This window comes from Macrobrachium rosenbergii, chromosome 11 (genome assembly GCF_040412425.1).
Source record: "Macrobrachium rosenbergii isolate ZJJX-2024 chromosome 11, ASM4041242v1, whole genome shotgun sequence".
In the NCBI taxonomy this organism is placed as follows: domain Eukaryota; kingdom Metazoa; phylum Arthropoda; class Malacostraca; order Decapoda; family Palaemonidae; genus Macrobrachium; species Macrobrachium rosenbergii.
The window spans coordinates 13440887-13468263 of NC_089751.1; the positions used below are offsets into that span (position 1 = coordinate 13440887).

Here is a 27377-nt window from a genome sequence, read left to right on the forward strand (position 1 = left end):
GTTTGCAACTGTACTATCAGCCTATTGCTCCCTTTGGAAGATGGGTACTTGTAGGTCCAAATCCACTAATTTTTAGTAGGGAATGGTCTTCCAGTTCATGGTCCTTTGTTTTGATCTGGCCTCAGCCATAGTGATCTTTGCTTGTCTCTTAGCCCCAGTTGTTACCTGTGCTGACAAGACACATCAGGCTTTTGAGGTACTTGACCTTTTACTGATCATTAAATCCTCCTCTGTAGAACTTTAAAAACATTTCTGTTACCTCAGCAGCCAGTGGCAATACTTGGGCCAAATCATCAACAGATACCATCAGCTGGTTCAAGTTGGAGCTGTGCCAGCAAAAAGAATTTATCTGATAAAGAAATGTGACAAATCAGTGTTCTGGAACAGCCCACAATTGAGAGAATACAAAGACTCCATGCTTTCTAAAAGGAGTTCTTAAAAACCTCATTCCTCCCTGCAGAGTTGTGACAAAGGTTGCTTTGGGATTTGCTCTCTCTTCCTACCCTAGACTTCTTGCTCTTTGTGAGTACATCAAAAGAAGGTTGTGCCCATCTACTAGATTTGGAAATGTTAGGCTCATGGTTGCAAGATGGAATAGGCCTGCAGATAAATTTTCTGAGACTTGAGGTGGCTCAACTAGTCCTGCGGGCTTTTAAGTCACCAATCTGGCAAAGAGGTGGGTGTGATGTTTGGCAGTTCCACCATGGTAGTTTACTAAGGAACAAGGGCAATATTAAAATCTCCTGCAAAGCAGTAATTTTATTTTATTTGTAGTTATTTAGATTGGCATTTTTTATTGGTTATAACTAAAAGATAATTGTAATTATTGACAATGTTTTTTTTTTTCAGTTCTTTAGGTTTGGTAGTAACTCCCAGAATAAGATTTTTGGAAAAATTACTCAAACAAAAGCTTGATGGTTCTGAAAAGAAGAAAACAGAGGTGAACCATGCAAATGGTGTTGAAAGATACCGTCCTACCACAATGGACTTTGGAGCAAGTATGTATTACAGCATTATGATGATAGGTTTTTATTTTGTCATGTGAGGCATTTGTTGAATCACTACTGTTTCTATTAGTGATTAGCAAATATTTTCAGGTTTGTGTTGGCTTTTCGGCTTTTCCTTATGTCTTTTTTTAATATTCATACAGACCATTCATAAATAAAGAATCACAGTAGTAGTAGTTTTGTAAATTGGTACAAACTCTTGCTTTGTGTATTTCTGATTTCCACACAAAAAATCTGTTATAGTACTTATGATCAGCCCACATTGGTGGTAGTTATAAAAAGTTAAGTATACCTTAGTTTAACCAGACCACTGAGCTGATTAACAGCTCTCCTAGGGCTGGCCCGAAGGATTAGATTTATTGTACGTGGCCAAGAACCAATTGGTTACCTAGCAACAGGACCTACAGCTTATTCTGGAATCCGAACCACATTATAGTGAGAAATGAATTTCTATCACCAGAAATAAATTCCTCTTATTCTTCATTGGCTGGTGGTGGTAGTCATAAATCATAGCCACTTTATATGAGATGAATCTTACCTACTGTTAAAGATAGCTTATATCATCACTACAACAGGCAAGTCAGCATTCAAACAAAAGATTGAATAGCTGCCTGGATGACTGTCTTATACACCTGTTCTCATCCAGGTCTGTTTCAAATGTTTTAGCTCTTGTCAGAATTTTCCTTGCTGCCATTGTGTATAGGCACCTGTTGGTATTTCATGGCTGTTTGCTGCTACAAATAAGAAAAATTACTTTTTAGTGCCACTGAAGGGTTTCTCCTAGTTCCACCTTTGGATCCATGTATTTCATTCTTTTTTTTTTTTTCTTGGTCTCCTTATCTTGCTGTCCAACCACTCAACCCACATCTTGTATTGGCAGATTATAGTAATTGATTCAGCAGACTAGAAGAAACTTGAATATTGAATGTCAATAATACTGGTATTTTTACTCTCCTCTAATGACCCTGACTTTAAGGAAGCACTATGAATTGACAAGAGTAAAATTAAAGTATGTTGAAAGGGTTTAGAAGACTATGGTCGTCAAACATGTTTGTGTCGTGTGGTACTTTTACAAAATTTTATGATAAGAATATGCAAACTTTTCCAGGATTTGAAATTAAAACATTTTTCTTATTTGTGATGTGTGGGCTATACTAATCTTTATTCTATAATTATATTTTGTTGTAGTATTGGGGTTGTCATGCTTACGTGGTGTTTTATAAAAGTGTAACTGCAATAAAATGTTATGCTGTATTTCTGATATTTCCTGTGGTACTGTGTATTCAGTGTCTCCTTTGTCTGTGAATAAAAAAAGATTTTGCATCTAATACTACCAGAATCTTAAAATCTGACAAAACATGACTGGACAATTTTGTGTTACTTGGTAATCTGTTCAGGTGCTTTATTTTTCCTGGCATGTCAATTTCAGAAAAGCTCATTAAATAATGTCAATGAACTTGATGAAACTTAAAGTATTTTTGAAATAAATGAACTGAAAACTTTACAGTAAACAATATGTTTATTACAACACATTGAGACAAAGTGTTCACTTCATGAAAGTGGGCAACCTTGTTTTTCAAATTTTTTTTTTTCCAAAAGTTTGCTAGTCTTTGAGGTTGGAGCTTCTTCGATACTTGGCAATACAGTAATATTTGAAGATTTTAAGTTTAATATTAACATTCTGTGTAGTTTTGCAATTATTCCATTTCTTTCTTCTCGATTTTAACAGTTGACAGTGATGAAGAGGAAGATGATGAGTTCCTTGTCAGTTCGAAAAATCAGCCAGTGGTGAATGAAATCCTAAATCCAGACCAGCTTGACTCAATATCCAAGAAAAAGAAAAAGAAAATAGTAACCAAAGAAGATATTGCTCAGAAACTTCTACGGAAAAATATCAAAATTAATAAAATTAGCAAGTTTGATGATGAAGGAAATGCTATTGTTGATCCAACTAAAGTTCAGGTAAGAGAAATATATTTGTCTATCATGGTTCAGATTATAGAAAAAATAAATGTGAGCTCTTTTTTAATGTACTGTATTATATATGTATTTCAATAATACAACCTCATCAGTTTACATAACCTGTGACCAGAAGTTCTTGGTACACATCTCAGAAGAAGAAAACAGAAACCCTTCACCTGAACAGGTATCCTAGGCTAGTGCATTTGGTGCATGCATTATTAGTAGTTGAGTAATTCTGTGTATGGCCATCAAGTAAGCAACACATTGCTGTCTATGCCAACAGAATATGTTATTTTTGCACTCATATCCCTTTATGATTTTCCCTATTGCATCCATTTTTTTTAGTGTGATTTCAGTGGAAGTGATAGAAGTGTTGAAACATTTTGTCTATGCTTTTCCTTGCTGTTGTAAATTAACCTTATCATCCTTGAACTACTGCTTTTCATCTTTACTGACTAGATCATTAATAGGAGGTAGTTTTTTTAGTAATTTGGAGAGTTTCGTGTAATTTATACTATTCTATTACATTTTAGTTTACTTCCCTTTTGGTGTGGGGTATAAAGTTTAGTTTAAATTATATGGCTAATATTCCTTTTCATGTTTTGTTAACCCTCAATTAAGTGCCAAGTTCAATTAACTGTGAAATAATGGTGATAATACAGTTTTTATAGTGTCAGGAACATCATGATAGCTTAGCTCTCATAATAATAATAATAATGGAACTGCAGTAATGGCGTAATGTAATGCAGATATCCTTAATGCCATCTGTATGGCCTCAGCAGAATAAGTTTTCCAATCTGTGACATTTTTTGCCAATCTGTTATATCTTTTTATTTGTCACCCAAGGGTTTAAAAAAATTATTTCTGACACATTCAGCAATGTTATATTCTGCCAAGTGTATGGATGGCCTCTTTTGACAAGAACCTTAAAAACAAATTTCCAGCGCAATGGTTTGCTCAGCCGGATCCAGTGGCATGGGGGATAGACAATAATGTAGAATAGGAATGGTGTGAATGTCTATGCTTATCCCCCCGTAGGCTGGTATGGAAGATTCTAGCAAAATTGTGAGAGTTTGCTCAAGGATTACTCAGTGCTGACTTTGGAGGAGGTTTCGAAAGACCTTCAGCGATGGCAAGATAAGGGCAGCCTGTGAAAGTGTACTCTTTTGGTTTCTTAACATCCGGAGACTTTCGCTTGGAAGAGAAAGGCCATCACACCAATGTTATGAATTTACTGACCATATTCACAACATTCACAGTAGCCTTAGATAGAACAATAATTAGCATAATGTCCAACAATGCCATGGAAATAGCATACCTTTAAGCATCAGGGGGTATTTAAAAACTCTCTGCTGTTTGTTTTAAGAGGTGTTCACATGGGCTGAGAAGCACAATGTGGCATTAGTCCAAAGGTCTGTAAGATTATATCTGACACATTCAGCAGATCTGCTAGGCCATGTGAAAGTTGTGGTATTTCCTTGGTCAACTCGGTGCCATGAGCCTGAAAAACCAATTTCCAGAGTACTGCTTTGCCCAGCTGGATCCAGTAGCATGGAGGATATGCACAGTCATACAGAACTGGTACAGTGAGAATGCCTGGTGTGGTGATAAGTCTGATATGGTGAGAATGTCTGGGGGTGGTATGGAAATCACTAAAGTGGTGAGAGTTGGCAACTTACAAGGATGATTCTTATAGCTTCTCTCAGGGCACAGCAGGAATGATTCATTGACCTCGCTCTGATGGCTGATCCTCCAAGAGAGTTGCTTCTTTGGTGGAATCTTCTTAAGTAGCCTCACTTTCACAAGTTCCAATAATGGCTGTAATCTCTGGTCCTTTATGCTGGGAGGTGTGCCAGCATCAACTGTGAGAAAGAGGCTCTTGAAGGATAATTGCCAGTATTTATAAGTGCAAGTTCATGCTCTTCACAGTTACGTAAAGGAAAATTTAGTTCTTGACCTTAGCAGTTTTAATTAAAAATGTGATGTCATGCTAATATAATTACAGTCATACCCTGAACTTACATGAGGTTAGGTTCCAGAACCCCTTGTGCAAGTTGAATTTTTGCGTAAGTATGGCACGGTCCCTAAAAATGCTAATAAATGCTCATTTCTAAAGTTTAAATGCTAAATATGACCCTAATCACTCTCAAATTATTAAGTTAACTTTTAAATGAAATTAAAGTTACTGTAATTTCATTAAAAAGTTAGCGTAATACATTACCCTTAAAAAAAGAAATAAATTATGACATAAAAATATAGAGTTGGAAGAGAATTTCTGTCTCTCTCCCCTTGCGACCGATCTATTTTTAGAAGTCTTCTCAACCTCTTTTTAATAACTTCTTTATTCTACGTCTCTTTCTCTTTGTTCTGAAATGCTTTTCATGGACAAACAGTGTTTTTTATTTTGACTAATACAACTCTCAGTTATTATGTCTCTTATGTTTTAGAACGTATTCGCCACACTAGCGCATTTACACTTTGTAGATGGTAGAGGTAAAATTAGATCAATTTAAACTATCTGCTGTATAGGTAAAGATGCGCAGAGAGAGAGAGAGAGAGGTAAGGGTTGTCCTTACTGAAGAGAGGGAAATTATTTATCAATTATTATGGAGACTGACAGAATAACACAAGAGAGAGAGAGAGAGAGAGAGTGTTCTTATTTGAAATATCGAGTTAAATTATTTATGAATTATTACAAAGACAGAGGGAATAACATGAGAGAGAGAGAGAGAGTTATTCTTACATTAGATATCAAAAGATGGAAATTCAGTATTTAACTTTTAAGTGAAATTAAAGTTACAGTAATTTCATTTAAAAGTTAGCTTAATACATTACCCTTAAAAAAAGAAATAAATGGTCAACATAAAAATATAGGAGAGTGTGAGGATTAGTATACTATTTCTCTCTCCCCCCCATTCCACCAATCTATTTTTAGAAGTCTTCTCAACCTTGTTTTTAAAAAGTTCTTTATTCTCTCCTTCTGAAATTCTCTGTGTTTTAGAACGGCACATTTACAGTTTATAAGTGGTACAGGTAAAATTAGATCAATTTAAAATTATCTACAATACAATTAAAGATATACAGAGAAATAGTAATACATAGGCTGCTCTAACTGCAAACAAGAGAGAGAGAGAGAGAGAGAGAGAGAGAGAGAGAGAGAGAGAGAGAGAGAGAGAGAGAGAGAGAGAGAGAGAGAGAGATAACAGTTGTCCTTACTTAAGAGAGTGAGTTTTTTTTATGAATTATTATGGGCACAGAGAGAGAGAGAGAGAGAATTACTGTACAAGGAACCTTTGACCATTGATCAGCAACACTACCCCTTCTTGTCATGTTAAAGTGACATGTCTGAATGCGTTTTGCCTTCAAGCTTCTTACAGAAGATGAGGGGGAAAATATTTGTTTGTTTAAAATATGTATTACATACAAATTTTGTAATTACAATTATATTATTATTATTATTAATAATATTATTATTATTATAATTTAATCTTATTCATCTTATTACTATTTGAAAATTGGTACTTCTTATTAGGTAAAAAAATTATTTATCACACAAAATAAATAAACATATACATGTATCATAAAAATTCTCTCATCTCAGTAAAAGAGAGAGAGAGAGAGAAATTATTACTTTTATTATTTAACGTTATTTAATTTACAAATTAAAGCTTGGAAACTTATAAATTACATAAAAAAACTGAACATAAACACATGTTGCGAGAGCCCTCTGTTTAGTGGTCAGCTAATTGAATTTTACTGCAATTATATAGTTTTTTCATTCACTTTTCTCTATATGAGCTCCCTTTGTCTCTGTAACAAGAAGAATGATAGCATACATTTGTCAGGATCTGAAAAGCACACTATGTAAGTTAAATTTTTTGTGATGTATTCCATTTTCCATTGCAGTGTTTTTAATATCAACTGATTTTTTCCAGATATCAGATGCATCAGAAAGTGTTGGTCCCAATAAACGTATTGACATAAATGAGCTCAAAGCAATCATTCAGGAAGAAGATAAGGTTGATAAGAAAATCCATAATGCCAGAGTTAAAGAGAGAAAGCAGTAAGTTGTGTATATATTTTTCCAGTCTTTTCATATTTCTTACAAATTTTTCTTAGTTAAGATTTATGAGGGCTTTTTAATTTATTTGGAAAAATTTCATAATCTTTTCTCGAGTTTTCACAACCTGAATATGAAGGCCATTAAGTGTACTACTTCAGCTTTTGTGTTCTGTTAAACGTAAACTGTTTCGCAACAAACTCGTCTTTTATATTAGCATATTTGTGGTGTCCACAAATCTTAGACTATATATGCCAAATAAAAAATATAATGATACTCTGCTGGCTTGATAGCTGCACATCAAGCTCTGTGTTTAGACCAACTTATGTTTTGTCACCTCTTTCTGTTCCTGTCTGTTTAGCAAAGTAGTGATTTGCAAAAAATCAATGGACTTTTCTGATTGCAGACTTTTTTTTTTTTTTTTGTCTAGTGGTGCTGTCATTGCCTTGATACACTGTATTGAATAGTATTTTTCTGTGGAATATGGAATATAAAATATAAAATTTAGGCCAAAGGCCAAGTGCAGGGACCTATGAGGGCATTCAGTGCTGAAAGGGAAATTGAGCGTAAAAAGGTTTTAAAGGTGTAAGAGGAGGAAAACCTCACAGTTGCACTATGAAACAATTGTTAGGAGAGGGTGGAAAGTAAGATGGAAGAAAGAGAATATGAGCAGAGGTACAGCAAAAGGGATGAAAGGGGTTGCAGCTAGGGGCAGAAAGGGATGCTGCTAAGAACCCTAAGTAATGCCTAGAGTAGATTATATCTCTGAAAAAATATTTCAATTACAGTCTATTGATTTCTTAGGAAAAAGCTACATATGTTTAACCAGAGTAATGTTTTTCCATTTCTTCAGTTTTATGGGTATTTAAGTGTGAAACTTTCAGATTCATCACACGTTTTCATGTTGGCACCATTTAATTCTCTGCTAACCTAAAATTTGTTGCTCATGTGTGTATGAATGATGTTCATTAATTATGTACAGTTTGACCTAAAAAATCCAGCACCCTTGGGACCAGGCCACTGCCAGACCACAGAAAATCCCTGATGATAGAAATCAAACCTAAAAAACCCCCTATGTAAACAGTCTTCCCAGCTCATTTCACATCTATAGTGCTGTTATCAAAAGTAGAACAAAGCTTATGAATTATCATTGTCATTCATTAGGTTTAGTTCCTTAGCAAAATTCTGTCCTGCTCCATAAGAATCTCTCTGGAAATGCTTACACCTTCGCTACATTGGAGCTTAAACCTCTTTATAAGTGCACTGTCAAATTCTGATCTCCTCCACCTCTCATTGTTTTTCGACACTTCAAACTATTCTGGCTTTCATTTTCAACAAAAACCTAAAAATCTGCTGCTTTTGTTTCTTTTTTTTGAGAGAGAGAGAGAGTTGTATTAAGAATAATGGTAATTTTAGTAAAACTGTTGTTTTACGTACATGCAATTATATTTCATGCATTATTGTCATATTATCGTATTATAATTCATGAACATAGCAAAAATGGACCATTTGCATTCTGCTAATGTTTACATTCTTAAAATCATCAGCTGATTGCATTTTACTAATATCATCACAGCCATTAGTTGATAAATGAAACGCATTTTGGAGATTCGTTTTATATGTAAATTATCAAAGAGTCTAAAAATGCAATTTACTTTATTTGTTTTCAAAGAATCAGACAAATGTGGTACAGCTACTGGGTTTTGTCTTGCCTCTTACCTGGACTTAGTTTTGCTTTTTTGGTCATATCAAAAAAGAAATAATTTACTGTAATTATATAGTTTTTGCTTTAGATTTTTTGGTCAAAGTAAAATGAAATAATTTATTGTAATTTTAAACAAAGGTAAGAACAGCACATTTTTTAGAATAAAAAATAGCTTTCTTTTTACAGTAATATATAGAAGAAACATATGGGAATAGGTTGGATGTTTTCTGAATTTCATATATTTTCTTAGATTCAGTGCACTTAAGAGTTATATATAGAATAAAATGGAATTTTAGTCTTTAAAGAGGTTAAGGCAAACTCATACTAACTTTAATCTCTTACTGTTGTATCATTTTAGATAACAATGTAATGTATTTTCCGTATAACTGAAAATGTTTCTTTTGTGTGTATATAGAGAGAAGAAGAGGAAAGAAAAAGAGCTTAGGAAACAAGCTATGGAGGCCAAGAAAGAAGAGAAAGAAACAGAAAGTGCAGATGATGATGAGGACAGTGGAACAGATGAATATACAGATGAGATCATCGATTCCTTACCTGATCCTGACAAAATATATGGTAGTAAACCAGATGAGAGTGACAACTCTGAAAGTGAGGAAAATTCAGATGATGATGATGATGGTGATAGCATTGGTCCCAGCAGTTCTGAAGAAGAAACAGACAGTGAGGAAAAACAAATAAAAAAGGAACCAAAACTAAGGTAGGTTTTGCATTTAATGATTTGTTGTTTGGATATAAGTTTATAGGTGAAGCATGAACTATGCATGGCTCAGAAAATAACTTGAAAATTTTTTCTTGAATTCACACCTTCAGTATACCAAAATATAATTAGTCCTATATGTTTTTTCAATTATATTTTTGTTCACAGTTACTTTCTTTGGTGTAGTTTCAGTATGTACGTGGGTGCACAATAGAAGTAAGTCATCGAAAATGATAAATATTTGATAAATATGGTCTACTCATTATGGACAGTTCCTTTTTTTCAATATTTTAACAAATACTTGTAATATGTAAATAATCTAGGAGTGAAAAACCAGACTTAAACAAAGTTAATGGGCTTTGGTAAATGTGAGTTATTGTTTGTAGAAAGACTTAGGGCTCCCCTCTCACGCTGCTGCAAAGATGCCTTTCCTTTCAGAAGCACTACCTGTCATTGAATTCCCCTTTCTCCATAATATGACAATCGCTGTTTTCTTCACGACTGATAGGGATTCCTTAGGCGTGTTTAATCATTAGGTGTGCAGGAATGCAAAACATAACATGCAAAAATTACAAGGATAGGGCAGGAGCAAAAGAAGAAACATCTGAGTCCTCTGACTGAAGGAAACTCAGCTCACCTCTAGTAGAAATTGCCAAAAAATTTCAAATGCATATTTCATCTTTAATTGGGACTGTGTTTGAAGTTTTGTTTTGGGTGACTGTATATCTGTTGTACTTTTGTACCTTTTGCTTTTTAAAGTACACGATTCCTTTGCAATATTTCTGCCAATCTTATGTGTTGTTTGCTCTGTCATCTGTGTGGTTACTTGATAACACTGGTACTGCCTGCATATCTAGAGTTAAGATGAATGTATATGAATTGTGTGGTTGTAGAGGTTGAGTTTTTCATTTGATCTCACCTTACCTGCTTAGAATAGTCAGCAGAGCTGTGGGGTTTGCATTACAAGAAGTGTTGTAGAGTTCTTATAAGAGCACAGCTGTTGAATGACTGATCATGGTCTCAAACTTCTGTCAGTCTTCATTGGTATTTGAGAGATGCATCAGCCAGTTGCTAGACTCACTTCCCATGCAACCTGGTTTACCAGTCCTGTTCCTTTCACAGCCACATTTCCACCCAGTACCACTCCTGCCACAGATGGGGTGCCATCCATTGCCAATCCAATTTAAGTCTGTTTGCTACCACTATCATTACTCATGCCATAGAGAACAGTTTAAACATTGTTCGTCAATCAGTTTCATTAATGGAAATTTCAAAGCTTGATGGTGAGACTCTTGCTTCCTTCTTCGTCTCTACTTCTGTTGAAACCATTTTAGCTTGCACCAACCCCAGGAATAGGGCATTTGCCATTGCCAGAGGAACTGATTTCCATGTGAAGCCACATCCAGAGCATTTAGAAATAGTGCCTCACTTTTCCCATTTCCCCTTCGAGGGACAAGCTCTACTTCACCCACCATTTCCCCTTCAAGGGACAAGATCTATGTAAAATGCTCTGGCTTTTATGATCAGAGCCACAACTAGTTGCTTTAGCGCTCTTGACTAGAGCTGCAACCAGATGTGCTCTAGCCCACTTAACCAGAGCCACAACCAGAACCACTTCAGCTTCCTAGGTTTGAATTACTTTGAACCTTTGATAAGCAAAGCCACACCAGTGGCCAGGGCAGCAACTAGAACCAGTCCAGCCATCATGACCAAAATTGTGACCAGGGCTGCTCTAGCAGCTTGTGTTGGAGTGGAATGGTACATAAAATATAGGCCAAAGGCTAAGGGCTGGGACCTTTGAGGTCTTTCAGAGCTGTAAAGGAACCAGAGTTAAAAGGTTTCAAGCTGTAACAGGAGGCAAACCTTTAAACTATGAAACAATTGTTAGGAGAGGGTGGAAAGTAAGATGGAAGGAAGAGAATCTAAACAGAGGTATAGTAAAAGAAATGAAAAGGGTTGCAGCTAGGGGCCAAAGAGATGCTGCAAAGAACCTTAAGTAATGTCTATAGTGCACTGTGTGAGGTGCACTGACAGCACTATCTCCCTTTGAGACAGCTTGTGTTGAACCATTCTCATTATCAGAGCTGCTGCAGTGCCCAGAGCCACTCTAGCAACTGGAATCATGATTGAAGCCACTCCAGCCAGCCTTTATGATGAGAAGGGGGTCTGATGACCACAACTGTGATCAAACCACTCCATTATGATGAGCTACTTCAGCTCTCTTAACCAGAGCTACTCTGGCTTTGTTGATCAGAGTTCCTTTAGTAGCCAGCTATAGCACCCGGTCCTCTTTGGTAATTAGGATTCTAGCACTTTCAGTGGAAAAAGCCATTGAAAGAAAATGTTGAAGCACAGGATCCACCCTTTGTACAGTGAAAATGCAGATTCCACTCGCTGTCACAGACTGTAGTGCAGACAGGAGCATAGTTATCAACAATTGTTAATGTCGGGTTAGCCAGAAAATGGATCAGTTAGAGATAAGAGACTCTTGTGTTCTGGAGTTCCTTTTGCTAGCACCACCACCACAGATACAATTGTAGTCACCAGGAAGAGTATGGCATAGAAGGGCACAGGGAAGTACTATGGAAAAGTCCATTATACCCTTATGGCTGTTGTTAATCTAACTAAAGGTTGAGAAATTTCTACAAAATTACTGCGGTTCCACCCAGGTGTGGCAACCATAGGTACTGAGGCCTTAATCCAGCTGGTAGCAGCACAGTAATTTCCCTTCTGTTTTATGTTACTTATAAATCTCAGAAGCAGATACTAGCTTCCTAGAAGTTCCAAGGTGAAAGAGTATAGTTTTATCCTTTGGTCAAGCAGCAGTGAGAAATCTGAGGGATTCCACTTCTATAGTACCAGACGCCAAAATGTAGGCATACAGTAAAATGAATTCACAGTGAGCTGCATCATATCACTATTCTGGTCATATCACTATTCTGTTGTAGGTAGTAGACATGAAAAACCTCCAAAGGAGGTAAGATCTGGTCTCCTGCATGCTCTGTTTTCTGGTAGGGAATTGTCTGTAGAAATTGTGGAGGTCACAGGACCAGCTGGAAGTAAAACCTTCATGAGATGGGTACAGGCTTCCAATTTTAGAGATGAAGCCATCACTTTTTCAACTTTGTGAAGGCAGGACTTGAAATAACATGCATTGGAAAGCGAGATGAAATCAGTTGTGTATTGGTGAATCAGGCAAAAGGTGGTTACAAACAGCTCTCCAGGGTATTGCTATTTCATGTTTGCAGTATTAAGGTGATATTGTAGGTACCTTGATCATCATCCTTTGTCTGATGAACCATTATCTTCAGTAAACTCCTTTCAGAATAGAAACAGTGGTCTCAGTCCACAGGTCTAACTGAGGGGGGGTGGGGGGGGGACTTCATAGCATCCATAGAACCAAAGGATACATACTTTCATGTTCTTATGCACCCAGTATCTAGGAAGTGTTGGTTAGGACGAGACGTGAAACAAGCTCATCTAAAATGTAGGTTCTTTATTAGGTAAGGTTACAATGCAACAAGACACGTGTGAGCACCCGAATTCGGAGAGGGAAAGCAGTGTACTGCTAGGCATTGGATTTAAATATGTTCGGTTGCTACTTCTCAATATACATGTAAGGTTGCCACTTATCAATATACGTTATATACATGGGAGGCGAGAATACGTTATACAGTGACAAAAACATTTTATATTTAGACTATAGTATCTATACCTCCCTCTGCCCTTCATGCTCGTAGTCACATCTCAAGTGGGTTCTTCGTTTGGAAAACCTGGGAGATCTACGTGGGCTGTAGGAGGGCTCTCGGAGGAATCTTTTGTCTCATGTGAAGGTCCACAGGGATGCGAGGTAGAGGGTCAGTGCCAGGGGTTGGTACTGGGTACAGGAAACGCCGGTTCCTCTAGTATACTCGTCCGCTGGGGAGAAGTACTTCATAATTCTTTGACCTGCCATGGCTCATGACGATCCGAACCGTGTCTCAGCGGTGAGAAGTTGGTTCCTGGATCCTAACTAATTGCCCAACTTTAGCCTGGGTAGGGGACGTACATGTTGATTGTACAGCCTCTGTACAAGTTTGACCCTAGCGGCAGCATGGCGATCGCAGTCCTTGGTTTTCTCCAGCCATTCCTGCAAGAATGACCGAGGGTGAGCAGGCACACAGGAGCAAACTTGGTGGCCATATAGTATTTGTGTAGGGGAGCAGCCTGTGAAGTTTGGAGTGGTCCGTAACTCCAAGAGGCCATGGTCGAAATCTTCAGAGTTGATGTTGCCAGAGGGCTCTGTCTTCAGTATAAGATGCTTCACAATCTATACAGCGGTCTTGGCATGGCCATTGGACCTGCGGGAAAGTAACAAGGTGATGTACTCCCCATCGCTCCATGAAATCCCTAAATTTATGGCTGGTGAACCGAGGTCCACCATTAGTCCTGAGGCGAAGTGGGACACCAACTTCCCTGAATCTGCAGAAGATCCTGATCATAGCAGAGACGGTAGTGTCTCTGTAGCATGTGATAACCACAGGCCAGCCAGAAAGCCTGTTGGTCACAACAAGTAATGACTTCCCTGCAATGTTGGAGAAGTCTGCTGACACAGACTCGAAGGACCTAGTAGGGTGGTCGGCTTTTTGAAAAGGTTCCTGTTGGAGGCTGGGTTGTAAGACCTGGCAAGGTTCGCATGCTTGGACAGTACTTATGATGTCAGAGTCGATTCCTGGCCAGTAAACAGTCTGTTGTGCCCACCGCTTTGTGGCTTCTATTCCTCTGTGACTGTCTCGGAGTCATGATAGAGAGTGGTAGTGAAGGACAGCAGGAACTACAATCTTTGCTCCATGAGGTATGAGGTCAGAGTCGACTGAGAGGCTGCCCCATAGGTCCCAGAATGGGAGCAATGAATTATATAAGTTGCAACAGTTGGTAGGAAATCCTGAGAGCACGCAGTCTCGAAGACAAATGTATGATTGGTCCTCCCTCGCTGAAGCACGAAGATCTTGAATAATCCTGTCGGCATCCCGGGGTGAGGCATTGTCCTCTTGGGCTGCTGCATGAGCGGTGGCGATGTTCCTGATGTCTGGCCCAGCCTCAACAGTCGGTTTTGTCCTGTGGTGTGAGCTGGCTGATGGGGGCACACGACAGGGCGCCGGGCATGCCGAGCTGCTTGCCAGCACACCACATGGCTGTGAACAGATACAGTGAGATTTTCTGCTTGAGATGTTGCAAGCAGGGATTCTCATCCGCATCCAGAGTGTAATGGTTGAGAATTGGCACCAGTGGGCAATGGTCTGTCATCAATGTAAAATGTTGGAGGCCTTTCAGGTATAGTATGCATCTGGACATAGCCCAGGTTACGGCTAATATCTCCAACTCAATTGTGGCACAGCGAGTCTCGGCGTCTGCGAGGAAATGAGAGCCACACTGTACTAAGCGGAGTCTTCCATTGCTGTGGTCCTTTAGAAGGGCATATCCTAGTCCATCAAGTCAAGAAGCATCAGTCTGTAAGGTAACTGGGAGGGCTAGATCGAAGGAGGCAAGAATTGGTGGGCTAGCCAGGGCAGTCTTCACTTGGCAAAATGTTGTGCTGATCCGCAGTCCGTACAAGTGCACACTTGGGGCTCATAAGGGGTCTGAGAGGCTGAGCTGTATTAGCTATCTCGGGCATAAATTCAGCCATTTAGTTAAGTAACCCCATGAATGAAAGAAGATCCGTCAAGTTCATTGGTGTAGGGAAGTCCTTAATCGCTGCTACTTTGTCGGGGTCTGCTGAAATGCATCTTTGGAGATCCGAAATCTGCAGAAGGTAATGCTGGAGGCGGCGACCACAAACTTGTCTTTGATAAGTGTGATGCCAAACTTGTGGCGCCTTGTCAGCATCTCATGGATTTGGCGTAGAGGCTAGGGAAATCCTCGTTGAACAGCGGGGTGTAGTCGACTACCTTGACACAATTCTCGACACCTTGCAGACCTTGTCTCCTCGAACGCAGAAAGCATCTCCTGTGGCCGCAAGTCCCATTGGACCTCTGCAATGCTGGAATCGGCCATAGGTTGTGATGAATTTGGTTAATTTTTGATCTTCCTCTGCAAGTTGCATTTGCCAGTACCCATGCAAGGCATCTGCATGGTGGTGAAGAATTTGGTCTTCAGATCAGTGCTGTGGTTGCTAGACAATGGTGAGGGTGACAGATGGGCTGGGCATTTTACTTGGCTGTTGAGGTTCTTGAGGTCCAGTGATTTGAACGCCTTTGTCCTTGGGTACTACAATGAACGGGTGACACAAGTCTGAGGGTTTGCCACTGGCAGGCTTAATGATACCCTGATCTACCATGAACTCGAGCTCTGCCTTGCCTTGTTCCCGGAAGGCATATGGTATCTGGTGAGGTTCAGTGATGGCACAAGGTACGGCATCTTCCTTGAGGTGGATTTGCATTGGGGTCCTTCCATTGGCTTGAGTGGGCTTTCTTATGTTCTTCCTTGGAGATCAGCACGTCCATGAACTCTCATAGAAAAAGTCTCTGGCTTCAGCAGGCAACGTGGTGGCATGAAGAGGCAGCGTTGAAAACCTATTGACATGGGTAACATCCAGGACAGGTCTGGGAAACTCTGGCAGAATAATGGTCAACTACTTTGTGGTGGCCATATGACAGCAGTGGTGTTTGGACACCTTCATGGACTTGGATCCTTGCTGAACAGGATCTCTTAGCTAAGGTGAGAGTGGTTGTGAAGGATCCTAAGGCAGATATCATCGTAGAGCCATCTGCGGTGAACATCAAGGTAACTGGTGGGGGCTGTAGTGTGCTCCTAGGAATGCGCAGAAGGTCAAGATACTGATGGCCAATAACAGAGACATCACCACCTATGTCTGGCAACATCTGAATCCTGGATTTGATGTCACCATATGAGAAGGAAACGGAGATTGGCTGAGGTGTCTTGATAGGAGGTCTTCCCATCCGATGACAGCTGGGGTTCTTGCCCGGAGAGGGTGGTGTAGGCTTGGTATTGTTAGTGGCAACCTGTTTGGCATCCCTTGTCTTCTTCCAGCAGCACTTGTCCTAATGTCCTTGTTGGTTGCAGTGGTGGCTCTGTGCCTTGGCCCAATGCCCCTTGTGGGCACAGTTGCTGTAGGTGCAGTCTGCTGCTGGACATTCCTCTGTGGATCCGTGCGTGTGGTTGCATGATTGGCATGAAACACTTGGTGTGGTAGGGGTGGCACCCTTTCCATGTTTCTTCTGCTCCCTGTAGTTTGAGAGGGCACACAACTGAGATGGTGAAGCACGAATCGCAGAAGCGGCCTTCCTGGTGGCCTCATAGGTGCAACACGTGTTGATAATATCCTGTAGAGAGGCGTTGGTGTCAAGGGCTTTGAGTTTCTCAGTCGGGACAGACATCTACTTCCTCTGCAGTGTTCTTGAGTCTTATGTAAAAGTCTGAAAAAAGACTTTCCCTCTTAACTGTTTGGAGGTGAGCAGCTCCCTACAATGTAGATTATCGTCGTGAAGGCTCTTGATATGTTCTTGAAGGGCCTCCAAGACTTCGTCGACACTTAATCCGGTGTCTGGGGGTATGTCTAGGTTGTGCTTGAGGATCCTTTGTGTCTCCAAGGCAAGACACATCCTCATCTGGATTAATTGTTTCTCTCTTGTTAACTTGGGCAGAACCACCATGACTGAATAATCGTCCCATTATCGTCGCCATTCCCGGAAAATTTGAAAAGTTGCATCTGGGCAAAGGGAGGGTGGGTTCTGGGTGATTGCTTTCTGTGGAGGGGGTACTGACGGGGTTGCTGCACTCTCTGGTGGCGAGGTAGGAGCTGCAGATATTGAAGGAGGCACTCAAGGCTTCCTGTGGTTGCTTGCTGCATGGGGGGCGGCTAGCATTTGCCAAAAGGTGCTGTAACAGCCTGTTGCCTTTTCCCTGTGAATTTCGTCCTCCTCTCCCTATCGTTGGACCCTTAATTCTTCGTGTTTTCTTTGTCTTTCCTGTTCTTTTTGTCACCTCTTTTCATCCTCTTGTCTGATCCAGGCATGAACCTTGATCTGTGATTTCTCCAGGTATTGTATGAGTGAAAGGAAATCAGCTGATTGGGGCATCATCATTTGCAGATGGAGAGTGGGTGGGGACTGTGGACAGTAGGCAGTCTTGTGAATGCTGGGCTAGTGGGATGTTGTCATGTTCATCCTGAAAACGTGGAGAATATGATGTTCTGTTGTTTCTGCACAATATACAAACCATCGGTCCTTTACATTAGGAATTACTTCCAGCAGAGCTGGAAATGGCCGTTGAACTTTCAAACAAGGTAGTTAGGCAGTTAACTACCATCTGGTAGGTGGGAGTCCTGCCCGCCCAGACTAAACATTCCAATTTGTTTCGGCCATCGTGCAGTGCAGATCTGTGTTCTCCCTCTCTACCCTGATTGTCGTTGAGCTGTTTTTTCCTGGTTGGATCTTTCTTTGTTTTTGCTTGAAGCATATGTTTGTTTGTGAATATAATTATGCAAACCCACGAATCTGACAAGCCTGTTCGCAAGGCCGCCTTCCCTCAGCATGTGTATCCTGGGGTTGGTGGCAAAAAATGTGGTAGCTTCTGATCTTATGTTGAGGTTGATCCTCATGCCCTCTGTTCATCATGCAGGGGGTGTGAGTGCTCACATGATTCTACTACTTGTGCTGAGTGTTGTTCCTGGTCAGCTGAGCAGTGGGTGAAGTTTGAAGGGAGGAAATGATATCGGAGGACGGCTGCCAAGGCATTGCCCTAGGGTTATACGCCTCTGACTACACCTTTGGTGGCTAACCCATCTCCCTCATTTCTCTCTCCCAGCAAACTTCCCCTTCTGACTGTCTCTCCTTCGGGAGAGGACTCTCCTTCATCTTCTTTGCTCCTTTGTCGGGCGTGGAACGATGGGGGGAAGCTGGCAATCAGGACGACCTCCTCTCGGGACCTCTCCTCACTCGGGGGGAGGGGGGATTTTTCCCTCAGGGCGAGAGGAGTCTCCCTCCGGTAACTCAACCTTTTCTCCTTCCAGTTTGGCGGTTAAGCAGTTCCTTGGCAAGCAGGTGACTGATTTGGGTGCAGCTTGGCAATCCTTGGGTCTTTTGGTCCCTCCATCCCTATAGGGCCTCTCCTCTCATCTGGTGAGCGCTCCGGTGGTGACCCATGCTGCCTCTACCACCATGACCACCACAGTGATGATGACAGAGTTTGCTAAGATGCCGATGACTGTCTCCTCGCACTTCCTTACCCAAGTGACTTCTGTCCTGGCATCCCAGCACGCAGTGCCCCTGCCTCAGGTTTCGCTGTGGCCCCACCATCCCTCGCTGTACCGTCTATGATAGTTAACTCCTCTGTGCCCCATATGATGGTTCCTGCCCCTGCCACTCTTGTGATCTCTGCTGTCCAGGCCGCTGTTGCTCCTCCAACTGCCCTGGCTGTCCCGTCTGCTCCCATCACCACTCCTGTTACCGATGCTCCTGCTGCTCCTGTTGCCCTGGCTGCCCAGGCTGCTCCTGTGATGTCTGCTGCTCCCTCTTGGATGGGGTCTTGACTGCAGGTTGACCCAGACCTGGTTCATCTAGGCCCAGGTCTCTAGCTGCAGCACCTTGTCTCAGAAGGGGTCTCTCTTTTGCAGCAAGAGGTAGCGAGCCTGGAGGCTACCACCATGTCAGCCCTCCAGGCAGTCTCCTGGTTGGATCTGTGGTCTTTCACAGCATTCAAGTTGGCTGCCTCCTTAGGTGCTGTTGTCCCTGGAGAGACTCTGCCTTTGGGAAACTATGCCAGTCTGGAGGTAGAGCCATCTCCTACCTTGCCCACCAGACAGCAAACCTGGTGTTGAAGAGAAGGGATGCTGTCCTGACTCAGATCACCAGGTCTGTAGGTCCCAAGTCGGCACTGACCCTACAGAACATTGCTGGGTTCTGCCTTTCTCTTCCCTGGAGAATTGGTGGATGCTGTGGTGGACAAGCATTGGGCCAAAGACAGCAACCACCTTGTCCATCAGGCAGTGGCTAAGACCTCTTGAGTCTTCACACGCCACTGCAGCCCAACCTTCGGGTCAGGCTAGCACTTCCTCGGCACCTAAGAAGGCCCAGGCTTCGAAGGGCACCCGCGGGAACACCCAGCCTTCTTCTGCCAGAAAGGGCATGCAATCGCGCCCCTTTCAGCCCGCGGTGGATGAGTGTTGATTTGTTAATAGCCACCCTTCCTCACATAGGTGACTTTGTTTCTGCAGTGACAGAATATGTTGTCTGCTTGAGCTGCAAAAGATCTGTGAACTATACTTACTTTCTTTGATAGAACTAATAAAGAAGTAAGTCCCTTGAGAGGTCCTTAAACCCAAAGATGGCAATTCAGTGGTCATAAGGAGTCTTGATAGGTCTGTGTGAACTTCTAGACTAAGCTTCTCTGAGTGAGCTAAGCTGAAAGCTGACTAACTTCTGGGTCTCACAACCTAAAGGTGAGTCAGTGAGTTAAACACTTTTGAGTTCAGTAATGCACACCATGGATTTGAAGTCAGTATGTATGTCCACTGCTCTTTGGCCTTTGTTTAAAGCAAATTTGTGTGTATCTACAGAGAACCAGTGAATTCATGGCAAAAGTGCGTGTTCTCAAGATTAGAGTTCTGTCAACTCCTATACCTTGAAACATTGTATATATTGGTGCAGTTTTAATGGTTGCCATGTGGAAATAACAAATTAGGTTTGCAAGCTTTTATTAAAGGTGATTAGAATCGTTCTCAGAGGATCACCTTAACCATCCTTTCATATATTCATTAAGGCATTCTGTGTTGGTATTCTGACTAATCATTATTAATGGGTATGACTTGGGTTCCCACTTCCCAACCCTGCTTTTTTCTTACAATTCAGGGTTTAGACAACGCAAATAATGAGACTGGCTATTGTCTGAAACTATGGGATCCACCTGTGTATGCATATAACTACCTTGTGTCAGCCATTTTCTTTTATAAGAGGGTCTGAAGCATCATGGATGACTTTGTGGCACAGGAAATAGCTAATTCAAGTTAATGGGTTTGCATGAGAAAATTTTGTTTCCAGTAACTATGAGTGTTGCTAAAACACTGAATTCATGTATTAACCAACAAGTAATCATAGGGAAAGAGATTAAATATCGTAATTAATTATGTGGATATACAGTGTTTTATTTTAATTTTCAGTGGCAAGAGGAAAGCTCAAGCTAAGTTGCGTGAGGCTAAACGTTCAAAATTGGCTGAAGGCAATACATTAAGCAGCTTACCAATGGATGAACAAGAGCAGCTTGCATTGTTCCTTTTGAAGAGTAGAAAGTAGTTTGATCACAGAATTAAGTTAACTGTATATATGTTAATAACTTTTCATACTGTACATTGCAGTTTACATTGTTTTATTTGAATATAAATCAAGAGGTGTTTACTACAGTACAGCAGACTTGTTGTTAAGGTAGCAATTGGGATCCGCATAAAAGCCTATGAAAAAATCTGTACGTATGTCCCAGTTTTATATTTGTAACACGTTGACTAATAAAAAAATTTTTAAATTGTTTTTTATTGTTTGTAAAACATTCTTTACAACAGAATGCTATACAGTATTATACATGGTTGTTTAAGGTGTCTGAATTGAAAAAGCTGCATGGCAATAAAGAGAATATCTAATAGCAACACTGATACTATTAACAATGCAGTGCAATATTCAGTATTGTCATGTGTTAGCAGGGCAGCCGACCGAGACTACAAAGTCTACCCCAAAGCCAAATCAAAGGCATCGTGCTCACCCCACACAAATGGGAAAAAAGCACGTTAAAAGAAGAAGAAGAAGTACTTATCATTTAGTACTTATCCTTATATCTCCACTTGCATCATCCCCACAGATTTATGACCCTTCTTTATCAATTCTTCATTGAGACTGTTCCTGCTTTTCAGCTGCTTGGTCAAAGGAGCTTGTGCATCAAGCCATTCTTGCTCCTCTTTGCTACAACAAATGCTGCTTTTAAATCTTCCATGAATCACTGTAGTTTTTTCTTAGAAGGACAAGTTGTACTAAGCAAAAACGAAATCAAAATTCATGATTTGACTGGTTTTGTCAAGAAAAATAAATTAACAAGCTAGTAAAAGAAAACAAATGAAATGTGAAAGGAAGAAAGCAATGGACCTGAGGCCATTGCAAAGAATCTTTAGTAATGTATATATTTGCTTGTTGGGCCAAGAACCTTCTACAGTCTTATAAATCTGTACCTGCTTCTCTGCTTATAGGTAGTAGTTCTTTCTCCCTTGAAGAATTTCTAAACAAACTTTGTCTTGCCCTTTTCTGCTATCTGTCACTCGTTATCAAATCTGAAGAGACCAAGAGAGGTACAGCTGGCCAAATCAAGCTTTCTCTGCAAAAAAAATTGTCATTAAGAGAACTTTCTTTGTCAGTGATGATAAAATTTATCTTATGAAAGGAGGCAAGTTAAATGGTTTGGGAAATACAAAAGAAATTGAGATTAAGAGGGACTGATCAAACCTGATGACGATTGTGTTTATGATTTCTACACCAAAAGATGATACTGATAGCAGTTGTGTAACTTGTTGATCTGTGAGACCAACTAAACAGATATTTGCATTGTATACCATAATCATTGCAGATGATGATTTGTTAGAGACTTTCAAGTTTCAGTCAAAATAACGGTAAAGGGGTTAGAGGTGAAATAATATGGTTTTTGGTAAGTTAACAAGCAAAGGATTTTTAGCAAATTGGTGGGGGTGAAATACCCAACCCTCAAAGAGGCAATGCTTAGTCCTCAAACCTTAATATTGACTGTCAAGGCTCTGAAGATCAGAAATTTGTAATTATCACAGTTTCGGAGATTTTGAGAAAATTGCTAAAATCATAACCTTTAAACTGAATTTTGACCTTGAAAAGTAGATTAAGAGCAAAAAATATTGGCAGATGGTCACAAACCTGAAGGTTCATATATACCAACCAGACTTCATGTACAAATCGTAGATTCAATTTTACCTTTTAAGTTAAGTACTGAGAAGTAGAACTTAAGAATTTCCATTTACCTATGGCACTGAAAAATAAGTGAAGGTAAAACATAAGGGAAATAATCAGCAATACATACGACACATAACTGCCAACCGTCATCAAAATCAGAGAGTAAAAGTGAAGGAGATTAATAAAAATAACTAGATGGCAGCTGTCTACTCTGACAAACATACTGCCGTACCATTTGAAATAACACGAGTAAAAATACCCACCCTCTAAAGGTTCCAATTCATTGTTATGTCTTCACAAATATTATGAAGATCAGAATCCTAACTGTCACAGTTTCTAAGTTCCAGAGAGATAATGCCAAAATTACAGGTATGTAATTGACCTGTAATATTGAAAGACAGGTCAAGGTAAAAAATAGTTTGCAAAATAGTAACTAACTTCATCAGTACTTAAGTTTCATCAAAAGCAGAATAATTAGAAATGAAACTTGACTGACCTCTGATATTTAGAAGTAAGCCAAGATTAAAAAAAAAAATTGAAAGGTAATCACCAACACCTTACGTGCTTATGGAATGTTATATTAGTAAAAGAAAAATGACGTCTTCACAAGTAGTCATCAACAACCAAGCCATCTACTACTTACCAAATTTCATGAAAATCTGATAAATGTTTACATTTAAATTTACCTCTGAATAAGGGGTAAAAATAAAGTATATATTCATTAAAAATACTAACATTCTCAGAACACTTACTTAATCACGTTAATCTTTGTACCGACCCATCACTTGAAAAATGAGTCATCAGTATAAAATGCTTACAACACAGTTGAATCTTAAGGCCAGAGAACTTTCTGCCACAGCTTCTGAGTTATCCAGGAAACATTCTAAATTTTTTCCCTTTATCTTGATAGTTGACCTTGCAAAGTGATGCTAAATATCCTTGAACTATGATCAACAACCCTTAGAGTAAACAGCCATTCAGCATAAGTTAAATGTATCCCGATCAGGGAGAAAATGGACTTTATAATGACCTTGAATAATAGGTCATTAAACAAAATGCCTCAACAACATCATCTTCCATAATATAAAATTCTGGAAAGCAAAGATTCACTGCCAAAAAGGGAAGGACTCTATTAATAAAACCACCACAAAAACATGACAGTTATAAGAGGCTTCAGCCCTCTTTCTGACAAGCAGGCTACCATTCGACACATATTACATGATGCAATTACCCTTAAATATATTCATTATAGCATGATAAAACGTGAGTGCTGAAAAAAATAGTGAAGGTTAATAAAGGCGACTATAAGAATGGCAGTGTTTTAGATGTTTAGCTTCACAAAGATCCTGAAGATAGATTAAAATCCACAATTATGTATGAGTAAAAAACTTTTGAAACAATACGAGTAAAAAAAATAAAAAATTGTAGCTTTCGACCGTTGGCACAATATTCTTCAGCCACCTGAATAAAAATACATGAATTTAGATAATAACAAAATTTCCTAACAGCCTGAGAAAAAATCGAAGTCTTTCAAATTTAACCATGAAATGGCGGTCACGTAATTTCTGCTCCCTCGTATACGTGTGTGCTGTATGACCTAGGTTTAATGGTGAGATTCTGAGATAAATGAGGGGAAAAAAGATGTAAAGACGACAAATGGCAAAGGTTCAAGACTGGAGTTTCATGTGAAGGATATAGAACAGTCTGAAACCGCTACAATTATCTAATAAGGAAGAGAAAAAGCAAATATTAAAATATGAAAATCCGAGAAAGAGGAACGGATATGAATAAATTATATAGGCTTCTGGATAGCTATGGATAGCTTCATTGGAAATGTAAAGGAACAAATGCTCCCAGAAGTTTCAGTAATCAAGAACTTGCTAATAATTTTCTTGAATTATTTAAGGAGAAAATTGAGAACACAATTATTACTTTTGCTGGAACGCCAAATCGGACAAACACTCTACTACAAACAAACGATAGACTAACGAGATTTCAGATGCCAATATCTGAACTCGTTGGAGTGAACAATTTTTCATGTTTTATTAATGTAATAGTGAAAGTTATGTTAATATTTCAGAATACAACTTTCCTACATCTGAGAAAGTGGCTATCAAGCTGATACTGCAAGGCACACTTGATCATCAAAGTTTTAGTTCATACAGGCCTGTTTCGATCTTTTGTGTCCAAAATGTTGGAGTATGTAACATGCAAAAACTGTACCGGACAGTCAGTCGGTTTACAGACGACGTTCTTCAGAAACCGCTGTGTGCTCCGTTGTCAGTGATCTATTGGAAATGATGGATGAAAGGAAATGCAGTATTTTGCTGTTGCTCGATCTCAGCACTGCTCTGGATATGGTTGTTCATGAGCTCCAAAATGATTTACAGTCAGTTGGTATTGCTAAAGAAGCTTTTGAGTATTTGAAAGACTACCCCTGTGATAGATTGTGTACAATTTGGGAACTCATATCTTATGAAACGTTAAGAAAAGGAGTACCACAAGGAAACGTGCTAGGTCCAGTTTTATTTTGCATTTACACCACTGGATTGTCAAATATCCTACACAAACATGGAGTAAATTCAAGTTATTTACAGGTGACACTCAATTTTGCTTTAACTTAATACTGAAGATACAAATGAGAAAGTAAATGATGTTCTTACCAGTGTTACGGAATGGATGACATTTCAGCAATTAAAAATAAATGAAAATAAAACTATGTTGGTAGGGAGGGAAAATGACTTAAGAAACCTTGGTGATTTTAGGCTAAAGATAGATACTAACGTAGTTCCGATCGCTAACAAGGTACGTGACTTGGGTATACAACTAGCCTGCAATCTCTTTCTTAGTGCTCAAATAAAGTTGTCAGGGTTACTGGCCATCACCGTAGAAACAATGCCTTTGTTAAAAAATATCTTGAGTGTTCTATGAAAAAAAAAAAAACTTGATTAATTGCTCCATAAACGGAGTGGGCTATTGAAACTTTGGCTATCATAATCTGCCTAAAATATAACTTAGGAACCTGCAAAATATACTAAATAGAGCGGCAAGATTAATAAAGGGTGTGACAGGATTACGCCTGCATTGTTTGAGCTGCATCGGTTCCCTATTGAAGTTATAAAAATGTTTAAAATACATGTAATGACCCACCAAGTTCTGAAGACTGGGTGTCCAAAATATTTGAATGACTTGCTGCGTATGATCAAACAGATGGAGTCAACACACGAATAGCTACAGATGGACTCAATTATTTGAGCCAATATGCAATTCGAATGTAGGCTTCAGAGCCTTTAAGTTTGCCGCTCCAAGATTATGCAATAAGCTCTCGCTCGATATTAGGACTGAACATATCAAGTAAAAAAAAAAAAATTAGACTTCTTTCTCCTGAGAGCTATACAAGTGTAGATTTGACTATTAATATGGACCACGCAGTGTAATAAAAGAAAAAAAATCCCAGTATGTGTCTACAGTATGATGAACTGAGTTTGCGGTTCTCGCAGAGCGGCATTGGTGGAATGGAACCCTAAAAAAAAAATAATAATAAAAATAAACAGTAGCAGACGTTGTCCCCTTAATTGCTGTCTGTCGTTCGGACGCTGCTCTTTATTGATGGTGATAGGGTGATTTGTATGTGGCAATCGACCTTCAGCATTGGTGTCTGTCGTTTCTGTGGAATGGAATTAAATATATGTAAAATTTAGGCCAAAGACAACTGCTGGGACTGGTGTTTGTGACAATTGCCACTTTGACAACCTGTGCGAGGCTGAGACGAGGAGACGCAATATTAGGGGCCAAGAGAAACTGCCTCAAATCTTAATTTATCTATGGAACACTAGCTTGCCTGTATGTCTATCTTCCTGCTTAAACGCTTAATTGCCATTTGTATTAAAGGAAGGAAGTAATATAAGATTCAGGCCAAGGCCCGAGCGCTGGGACCTATGAGGTCATTCAGCGCTGAAAGGAATACTGAGAGTAAAGGAGGTTTTAAAGGTGTAACAGGAGGAAAACCTCGCAGCTGCCCTATGAAACAATTGTTAGGAAAGGGTGGAAAGAAAGATGGAAGAAAGAAAATATGAACGTCAGTACAGTAAAAGGAATGAAAGGGGTTGCAGCTAGGGGCCGAAGGGATGCTGCAAGGAACCTTAAGTAATGCCTACAATGCACTACACGAGATGCATTGATGGCACCGCCCTCCTACGGGGAAATATCAAAGCACCCTCTGTCACTCTACGACCTGTATTATAACTCCTATATATAGTTTTTGCGGCACTAGTTAACAATGGCGATGTTTTGAGCCACGCCCCTCACCATTTTTTAATGTTCTTGTAATCGTACGGGCCTCCGTCCACCTGTCCCATAAAACTAAAATAAGTGGCAAAGCTCGCATTTTACAGCATATACTCCTATATCCTTTATATTACAACCCTCATACCCAATGGTGCGACAGTTATTCTTAGTGAATTTTGAATCGACTTAATTTCCCCATGCAAAGGCTACTTTGTGTTATTAATGAACTGGGCTGCTGTTTTAACCCCTCATGATATGGAAATGCTATGCTAAAAATGGTCTGACAACTCGACTTTAGTCAGCTTTTTATATGGCCATATAGCTCAGCGTTAGTTGGTTTTCTATAAACAGACAATTAAAACTTCATTTGTATTTGGGCTGTGGAAGACTAGGACATCGAAAAATAGTAGTTTCAGTAACTCCAATAGTTCATCGAATGCATCGTCACCATGACCCCCCGTAGAGGTGTAGTGCCCTCAGTGCACCTCACGCGGTGCACTGTAGCTGTTACTCAAGATTCTTTGCAGCGTCCCTGCGGTCCCTAGCTGCAACCCCTTTCATTCCTTTTACTGTACCGCCGTTCATATTCTCTTTCTCCCATCTTACTTTTCAGACCTCTCCTAACAATTGTTTCATTGTGCAACTGCGAGGTTTTTCTTCTGTTGCACCTTTCAAACCTTCTCAC

General features: G+C 39.7%; 1 protein-coding gene across 3 annotated transcripts in view; it reads left to right on the plus strand.

Annotated features, from left to right (window-relative positions):
* The window catches only part of LOC136843159 (probable ATP-dependent RNA helicase DDX10), a 48820-nt gene extending 27849 nt beyond the window's left edge, over positions 1–20971 (plus strand). For all 3 annotated transcript variants that reach the window (XM_067111212.1, XM_067111213.1, XM_067111214.1), the window contains exons 11-15: positions 850–998; positions 2737–2969; positions 6905–7032; positions 9150–9449; positions 20608–20971. In XM_067111212.1, coding sequence (XP_066967313.1) covers positions 850–998; positions 2737–2969; positions 6905–7032; positions 9150–9449; positions 20608–20740 — 943 coding nt within the window. In that variant the 3' untranslated portion in view covers positions 20741–20971. The remainder of the gene's footprint in view (positions 1–849; positions 999–2736; positions 2970–6904; positions 7033–9149; positions 9450–20607) is intronic.
* Positions 20972–27377: the final 6406 nt, after the last annotated feature.